The sequence below is a fragment of the Cryptotermes secundus genome, unplaced genomic scaffold (genome assembly GCF_002891405.2).
Source record: "Cryptotermes secundus unplaced genomic scaffold, Csec_1.0 scaffold925, whole genome shotgun sequence".
Lineage (NCBI taxonomy): Eukaryota > Metazoa > Arthropoda > Insecta > Blattodea > Kalotermitidae > Cryptotermes > Cryptotermes secundus.
This window is the reverse complement of record NW_019733333.1, coordinates 84884-94761: the sequence shown is the minus strand read 5'-3', so window position 1 is coordinate 94761 and position 9878 is coordinate 84884. Positions and strand designations below refer to the sequence as shown.

Here is a 9878-nt window from a genome sequence, read left to right as displayed (position 1 = left end):
CTTTTATCCCACTGGGAGATAAGACGATCTATCACATCCTTGAAAAAGCTTGTGGGCTCTCTACGGAACCACATCTTTACCCAGCTACACACATCTTCGTCCGATACAAACCGATGTCCACAAATGTCTCTCTTCAGGTCTCCAAAGATGTGAAAATCACATGAGAGATCTGGGCTGTAGGGGGGATGTTGAAGCACTTCCCAACCAAATCTCTGTAGTGTATTCCTCACAGAGTTGGCAGTGTGGGGTGCGCATTATCATGAAGAAGGATAATGCCGTTCGATAGCATTCCATGGCGTTTTGACTTTAGGGCACATCTCAGTTTCTGCAAAATGTCTTCATAGCGCCATGCACTGATTGTGGTCCCATGCTTGAGAAATTTGACAAGCAGAGGGCCCTGGCAGTAGAAGAAGAACGTCATCATCACTTTACTGGAACTTGTGTGTACAGCTTTGGATTTCTTTGGTGGGGGAGAAGTCACGTGCTTCCACTGTTGGCTCTGTCATTTGCTCTTGGGTTCAAAATAGTGGCACCAAGTTTCGTCCCCAGTGGCAATACGGGACAGAAAAGCTTACTCTTCCTCATGGTATCGTTGCAAGTGACCCAGTGATGCAGCCATTCTCTGAGTCTTCTGTTCCTCCATGAGTTGTTGTGGAACCCACTGCATGCAGATTTTGCAGTACAGCAGGTGTTTTGTCACAAGGGCATGTACGGAACCATGACTTATTCCACAGTGATCCGTCGGTTTGCCCAGATATGACCATCCAATGCAGCAATAATATCAGGAGTGACGACACGATGAGCCTGTCCTGGGTGAGTATCATCTTGCAGTGACATACGTCCCTCTCGGAATCTCTTATGCCACACCAACACACGCGAACATGACATGCTGTGTTCACCGTAAACAACAGACATGCGTGATGAATTTCTCTTCCTCCTACTCCTTCAGCAGTCAAAAAGCGCACTACACTTCGCTGTTATTCTTTACCAGTCTCCATTACTGATGTTGGACGACCACACGTAGCGCTAACCTTATTTCCAGCACAATAACAAACGACTAGTGTGCAAGGGCACGTTGTCACTGTGCTTTCCTGAATCCCCACCAGATGTTCGTACCGTAAGCAAATTCCAGTGTTACGAACATGCATGCCATGTGAGTTATGCATGGTGACCCATTTTCACTTGACTGCCCCTTATATAACATGTTATAAGAAAGTGATGGCCATTTATAAATCTGAAATATTTACTTATACAATAACTCTACATGAATTAAATTCTAAAAGTTTGAGTTGGTAATATAATAATCTACAGAAGAGATTAATTTGACATATGTTTTCTAATACTCACAACTAATATGGCTGCAGATTCTGGTGATATTCCATATTTGTTTGTTAACTTTGCCCTCGTTTCACTTGGCAATTCTGGCAATTTTCTTCTAAGGCACTGAACATTTATATGATCTCTGTAAGTGTTTGGTACAGCTGGTTGGTCATTCAGCAGAACCCGCAGTGGTGGAAGATTTGGTTCTGGCATGTAACGGTAATCCTAGTTGATTCAAATACATATTCTCTTTATCTACTATGTAATAAAAAACTATATACCAGTAGTTAAAATTGACAAGATTAAATTATTTATATATATATAGGCCTATTTTTCCAAAGTTGTAACTATAGATTTCCATTACCACTACTATTACAATTACACAATTTATCCAGTTGTTTACTGTTTGAGTTATTAGATTATTATAGCTAGGGGTTCTGATTTCAAATATTTGAAAACAGTACAACTTCCATCACATGTGAATCACCAAGTCCGACATTTCTTTCTACTGCCAAACCAAGAGAATGTCTGAAGTGGTAATACTCACATACTGATACTCTATGTGGGAGTTTTAAGATAACCCATAGCTGCCTATCTGTCGCATGACAACCAGACTAACAGTACATTGGCAGGAAGGTTCAACCTTTACTTTGTGGGAACATCCCACATTATCACGCATTTCTGCAACGCTCGCTCTTCACATCACTTTTCACCATCACGCGCGCTAACCAATCAGATTGCTTCAAACGATCGCATTTATACTACGTAGACGCGGGCTAGCCAATCAATTCTTCCTCTCACTTTCGAGTTTGGCTCCGCCCCACCGACCAGCGTATAAAAAGGAGCGACTCCAGAGCCGAGATATTCAGTTCAGTTCAGTTCAGTTCATCATCAGTCTATGAGCTAGCCACATCGTTAAGAGAGCCCCACATTGGTGACCCCGACGTGATTGGAAGCGCGTGTGGTGAACATCAGTAACGACTCCTACGTTGGATCATCACGGCCCAGCATAGACACAGCATACTCTTCGCAAGCAGCAACATCACTTCTCGCAAGGGGGGGAGTGATGTGGGAACATCCCACATTATCACGCATTTCTGCAACGCTCGCTCTTCACATCACTTTTCACCATCACGCGCGCTAACCAATCAGATTGCTTCAAACGATCGCATTTATACTACGCTCGGCGCTAGCCCGCGTCTACACCATTACGCGCGCTAGCCAATCAATTCTTCCTCCTCACTTTCGAGTTTGGCTCCGCCCCACCGACCAGCGTATAAAAAGGAGTGACTCCAGAGCCGAGATATTCAGTTCAGTTCAGTTCAGTTCATCATCNTGTTACGGTCCGACCCACTGGGCTTCTGCCGTAGCCACTGCCTCATGGCTCCTACGACCGCGCTCAACGACTAGCCTTTTCACCAGCAGCAACCTCCGCCATTTGCCGCACGGCAATCAAGCAACCTCCAGCCACGGCCGCACTGCGGCCAGGCCACTCGCCTTTCACTAGCCTTTCTCCTTACCGGCGCGCGCCGCGCTACCTCACCGGTCAATCATCTCAGCAGCCACGGTCCTTTTCAGGGCCAACAAACTGTTCCGAAGAAGTGGGTTGTCATCGGAGTAATGACAAGACACTCACATCGACGACAAGAGAACCCCACAACTACAGCACCACCAACATCCAGCTCAGACGTTACATATTAACACAAAAAAAATAGGAGGCATTATAGACGGAACGCCCTTTGTATATAACAAATTTCTTACATCTCAAGAGATGCGGGCTTTCTTTATGTATGTATCTTATTCCTTATTCTCCTTCCATATGCTTGCGGTTCATTGCTTTGTACTCATGTGATTCTATCCGTCCTATATTACAATGCACATTTAAATTCCACAGCTTACTTTTTGTACTGTGTTATAATATCTTTTATATCAATTATAATACTCCAACATCCATGTATATGTGTATATATATATATATATATATATAGACTTGAAGGAAGAAATTAATGTTATTCAGGATAACACATGAGTGTATTCCTAGAACTGTTACCTGTTTCTCTTCCTTGTCTCGCATAGGAACAGTCTGCTTACTGTCAGCATCCCATGCACGTGTTTCATTAATAATTACTCCTCCTGCTTCAAGTACCTTAACTTGGCGGTGAATTTCATATTGGATGGCATGTCCTACTGCCCTTACACTTCCAATATTTTTCACTTCAGTCCGTACACCTAATGGTTCTCCTTCATGATGAACTGACACATTGGCATCCACTCTTAAAGCTCCCTCTAAAAGGAAATGCTATTGTTTTACAATGTTGGCAATTATAAAACAGTGACCTCTGAAGAATATTTGCTAAGTGCATGAATGTAAGACAGTCCTCGGCTATTAGATGAAAGAACAGAAGAAAGAGATCCTTGTCTTCTATATGGGTGTCTGTGATAAATACTGAAGTATATAAAATACCCGTAACTTTTATGTAACACATTTGGCCAACACTTAAGTTACAAAATGACTTTTCATACTATGGAAATAAAAGTGGAACAAGTGGCAATCATTTCATTTATCGAACATGTCAATGTTAACAAAATGTACAGGCATTATTACACTGTAACTTTACTACCTAATTATTATAAATATTGAGTAATTAACTGTACACATACACACATGTATACACAATTCTCTTGGACTTTTAATACATGTTTCATAATTTAATGGAGATTACTTGGACTGAATGAAACATTACATGAATTACTAAAAACATTCAAACACCATCTGAAGCACGTGAAAAAGTTTGAACCCACAGAGCATGTAAGAGACTACTACTATCATATTTCCAAAGTTACTATATAGAGTAAAAGCATCCTTTGATAATAATTTACATCATGTCACCCTATTTATTTCTTCTAGATCTATGGGTAACATATAAATGAGGTCCATATGTTCTGTACCTTTACTCCTAAAGATCCCACTATAACACGCTAAGAACATGTTTCCTTTTCTCTGGGTGTCATTCATGGTATCATGAGAAAGTGTCATGGAGTCCTCTATAGTTCCCTTTAGCATGCCTTATATTATGTACATTTCTGGAAAGTGAGTAATTATTTCTCGTCTTCTAAATGAATTTCTGAATGACAATTTCTCTTGTAACTGCCTGGAAACCAGCATTTGTTTTATAGCCATGTCCTTCATGCTGGGCTTGCCTCCTTACCTTCCATTTTACATGAGCATGTACCCAAACGTTGCAGAATGAGCATCAGCTCTTTAACCAAGGCTGCTGCCTCTTCTCCATCCTCAAGATCAGGTTCAAATACCAGCTCCATAAGCGGTATTCCTGCACGGTTCAGATCAACCAGACTCCTGTTTAAAGAACACTAATTTGTTTCATTATGTATTATAAAGATCTACCTTTGTTATTAAAACATATTTAATATCTTAAATCATCTGCTTTACTTGTCTTTTATATAACATACGTGGTGTGTTCAAAAAGTATCGAACCTTCTTTTTTCCCACATAAACCAATGAAATGCGGGAGGCTTCCTTCGGTGGAGATGTGGAGGGGACATTCATGCACAGTCGTGAATTTTTTCCCGCCCGCAGAAAGCGTCAGTCGCTGGCAGTCGGCCTATGAGTGAGCGCTCGTCGGATTCCAGTAAGGTGTAAAATGACGGAACAACATGAGCAGCGATATTGCATCAAATTTTGCCAAAAGCTTTGCGATACCCAAGTGGAAACCATTTGCAAGATTAAACAGGCTTTCGGGGACGATGCCATGAGCAACTCATGGATAAAGGAGTGGTACAACCGCTTCAAAGATGGCCGCACATCAGTGGACAGCGAACCGCGTTCAGGCAGACCCTCAACAAGCCGAAATGAAAATGTCATTGAGCAAGTGCGGACTTTGGTCATGGAGGACCATCGTATCACAGTCTGAGAACTTTCAAACAAGATAGGGGTAAGCACTGGATCGGTACATTCAATTTTGACCTAGGATTTGGGCATGAGGAGAGTGTCTGCGAAGTTTGTACAAAAACTGCTAACAATGGAGCAGAAGCAACGCCATCTGGAAATCACACAGGACATGCTGGACAATGCAAACAGTAACCCCAATTTTCTGAACACCATGATACCAGGCAATGAGTTGTGGGTTTCTGGTATGACCCGGAAACCAAGATGCAGTCGTCACAGTGGAAACATCCGACATCCCCGAGGCCAAAAAAAAGCACTTCAGGTCCACAGCAATGTCAAGGTCATGTTGGCCATTTTCTTCGACTCCTGTGGGGTTGTGCATCATGAGTATGCACCACAAGGCCAAACCATCACAAAGGAATACTACCAGGAGGTCCTTCGTTGCCTTCGTGATGCTGTGCGGTGCAAACGACCGGATCTGTGGGCAGCAAAAACTTGGCAGCTCCATCATGATAACACACCCGCCCATTCTGCACATCTGATTCAGACTTTCGTCGCCAAACACAACATCCCTGTGGTTCGTCAGGCTCCCTACTCCCCCGACATGGCTCCTTATGACTTTTGGCTATTTCCCAAGCTGAAAATGCCGCTGAAAGGAACCCGATTTGAGTCAATACAAGACATCATTTGTAATGCGACTGCATGGCTGATCACCATTCCAAAAGACGCGTTCCAGAAGTGTTTCCAACAATGGCAGAAGCGCTGGGAGAAGTGTGTGCATTACCAAGGAGACTACTATGAAGGGGATTAGGGTTTTGTACCTCCAAATCAATAAATGTATTTCTGCCGACCAAAGGTTCGATATTTTTTGAACACACCATGTATATTAAACTACACATCCTCCTACACTGTAAGTTTGTGCACACAGACACATACCTAGCCTGCACAATTATTTTCATTGTTTTTCTAACTTCCATGCTCAAATGCTTATGCCCATAGCTGTAGCATTAAGCTGGGCAAAAGCAAACACACTATTATATGCTTCAAAGGATTTATACAAGTCCAAATAATCATAATTAATATGTAAGCCAGTATAAATATGTTACTCATTGATAAGCCTAATTTAACCACAATAAGTGCAGTTAAGATATGTAATGTATCAATGTGTTATTCATAACATTCCAAACAATGAATGTTAGCCATGCTATCTATTATCACACACTGCGGTTAGTGCTCATGTGTAAGACTGGCAACTGACATATAATGTGGCTTTGCAGCGAACTACCAGTAAGCATTATCTCACTGTTACATTTTTCTTATATATAAAGGGATATAAACAAAGCAGTAAAACAGAAGAAATGCAGGTGAGGGGTTACTTATTTTTTAATACATTGAATACAATGTAAGAGATACAGATTGAGTCTCTGAGTAAACAATTTTAGTATCATTTAGATCACTGAGAAAAACCATATAGCAAGAAATAGTGAACAATTTTTACTGTTCACAGGAAGCAGAGGAATAAAAAATATTGTAAGTTGTGGACAGGTAAGGCTGTAAGTATAAAATGGGTACATGTGTATACTTAAAAGTAACTTTCACTTCAACAGGTTAAAGTACGCCCATATTCTGTACTTAGCAAACTCAGCTTCAATATGTAACATTAATATCAGGTATATGCCTTTAATCTTCACAAATAAGGGGGGCTGGAGACTTTGGTTTATGACTTTTGTAACTATTGTCTGTAAGTTTTTAGAAATGTTGTTTCACATACATATAACATGATTGTTTTAGAATATATTTACATTATCTTTCAGATAAGTCGAGGTTTGGCCTACAATTTTCCACCGCTGCTACTTGAACTGGCTAACTGCACATATTAGGTGTTCAAGGAAGAATGTTATTTATTGAATGGTGTGATAAATACATGCAATAAATTGTCAAGTACAGATAATATTGTTTACCCTGTGGGTATCCATGTTTGCATGTCTTCAAGACAATGCCTATTACAAGAGTGCAACAAAAAGCACTGCATGTTCAAGAAATGCATACCAAAATTTAGTTGCAGAACTTAAAGGGTTGATACGAGTTGGGAGACCTACGCACATACAGAAGGATAATATTAAAATCAAACTGAAACAAGAAGGATGTGAGGATATGGCCTGGATGCATCTTGCTCAGGATAGGCTTCAAAGATGGTGTCTTGTAAACCAAGTAATGAATGCATCAATGAATTTATTGATTTTCTGTATATAAACATCCTGGAAATGACACCAGTGGGATATACACAGTCCTTATTAAAAGCAAGTATTTAAATACCAATTCAACACCATTATAAGAAAGTGATATTTGTTATATAATATTGGTTGACTATTATGATCCTGATTAGTTTTTGGAAACTCAGTGATTCTTCTCAGTTTCTGAGTAGGAAAGAAATAAGTGATACCTCCTGCACAGTCATCACTGATGGGTTAAGTTTATATTACAAACTATATGTGATATATGAGATTTGAAATTCTCATAGTAGTAAATATGAAAACGACTCTCTTCTAGGATGTGATACAGCATACAAGCCTCATACTGTGGCATCTAGGTAGCCTCTAAACTTCAGTTTTGTTTCAACAACATAGCTGATCATCCAAGGAGACTTCACTGCATTTAGCTGCCATTAGGACTTCAGAAGATACAGGGTGATTCACGAAGTTTTACCCCAGCTTATGGTACATATTCCTGGGGTTATTTCCTGCAAAATTTCCTTATAAACATGTGGTCGATTTTCAATAGTTATGGAGTAACAATGGATTTTCGAAATGCATCATTGTGAATGCACCGATATCCCCCCCCGACTAGGTGACCATGCGTTCCAGTCAGCTGTGTCAGCAGATAACGCAGACCGGCTGGAATGTTGCACGTAGGTAGGCAGAGCGTTCCAGTCGTAAATAGGACGTTGTGTTGGTGACTGTGAAGTTAAGATGCTGTACATATTTTCCACTGAGGAATACGCTGATATGGTGTTTGTTTTGAGTGTATGTGATGGAAATGCGAGAGCCGCTGCTGCCGAATATCACCGGCGTTATCCTAATCGCAAGATTCCGAATCCTAAATCCATTAGCAGTACATTCAACACATTAAGATAAACTGGTTCTCTCCCCAGCGTTCGTATACAATACGAACGAAATCCTCAACATGAATTGTGTGAAGAAGAAAACATTCTCTATGCTGTAGAGCGCAGTCTGCGTGCCAGTACAAGACGTCTAGCTCGGCGGTTCGGTGTTTCTCAGTCCATGGCGTGGGGGACTCTTCACGAGAACGGGATGCATCCTTATCATTTACAGCAAGTACAACACCTACAACCAGGAGACCGTTCTCTTCGTCTGCAGTTCTGCAATTGGTTAAATGGAAATCGGCAGTTGTACCGCTTGATAATGTTCTGCGATGAGGCACAGTTTACACGGGACGGGGTCAACAACAGTCACAACTTACATGTTTGGGCAGACAATAATCCCCGTGCCACGACAGAATCGAATTTTCAACACCAATTCAGTGTCAATGTCTGGTGTGGTGTTCTGTATGATCAGCTAATCGGGCCGTTCATTTTATTGCATTTGGGGCTGGTAAAGGTACCAGGTAAAGGTACAAACACGTGAAGCGTTACTTGAACGTATTCTGGACGCGGTGATGACAATAAGGAACAAACGTGTGGAACTGCTAAATGCTATGAGCGTGGTTCATACGCGTCCGATGCATTGTGTTAACGTGCAGGGAGAAATTTTTGAAAATCTTATGTAAATCCAGTTGTCTTCTAAAGCACTACAGTTTAAAGGAAACAGATTGATTGAAGAGTGTGATATGTAACCACTGGTAAGTTTACAGAATGGGATGCCGATAATTTTGTAACATAAAATCGATGAAAAATGTTGCACAATGCAAAATTAAGAAATTGAAAAAAAAAATGGTTTTAGAATGCTTCTTTCCTAAAACATTAACGATTTAAAAAGTGTTTGTATTGTATTTATAATTTGTTTTGACTGAAATTAGAAGAAAAAAAGATTTTTCGCCAGTTTTCAAATTACTGTATCTCTTTAATTATGAGTTGGATACCATTAGTATATTAACATTTTTTGTTCCAAATTACCTCAGGAATGCCCTCCCTAAGTGGGGGGTAAAACTTCGTGAATCACCCCGTACAGAGGGGAAGAGTCATTCACATACCTACAAGCCTCTTCATCATGAAGTGACTTGCCACTGTCCTGTTCCAACTGAAGCTGCTTGATACAAGATTTCTTACTATAAGGTTTATGATGGGAACCAGGAGTGAACACATGAAACTCTAATACTCCTTCTTGTGCCAAAGGAACTCTGTGCTGTGTGATTTGATAACCAGCCTACAAAACACACAATCTGTAAGAACAGTGGAAGGATTAAAATTGCTCCACCTGGCAGTGTTTGATTTTGAATTCTCTTCAGATTAAAAATATAGTTTTCAGCCTAATTTCTATATTTTATGAGCCTCTAAATTGTGTACTTTATCACACATGTGACCAGTGTGGGAGCAACAAATGTAAACCAGAAAATGATGTATATCACAAGTTAATGCACTGCAAGTCACAGGAAGAGGACAGAGCACTGGCAGTGCTGGGAAGTATTAGTAAAC

General features: G+C 40.7%; 1 protein-coding gene across 2 annotated transcripts in view; it reads right to left on the bottom strand.

Moving 5' to 3' along the window:
• The window catches only part of LOC111868079 (glutamyl-tRNA(Gln) amidotransferase subunit B, mitochondrial), a 28165-nt gene that overhangs the window by 10431 nt on the left and 7856 nt on the right, over positions 1-9878 (bottom strand). Inside the window, exons 4-7 of one of the 2 annotated variants that reach the window (XM_023858452.2) lie at positions 9437-9609; positions 4530-4678; positions 3467-3606; positions 1348-1545 (exon numbers count right to left, since the gene is read on the bottom strand). In XM_023858452.2, coding sequence (XP_023714220.1) covers positions 1348-1545; positions 3467-3606; positions 4530-4678; positions 9437-9609 — 660 coding nt within the window. Of the gene's footprint in view, positions 1-1347; positions 1546-3370; positions 3607-4529; positions 4679-9436; positions 9610-9878 lie in introns of both variants that reach the window. The other variant, XM_023858451.2, reaches the window with a different exon arrangement.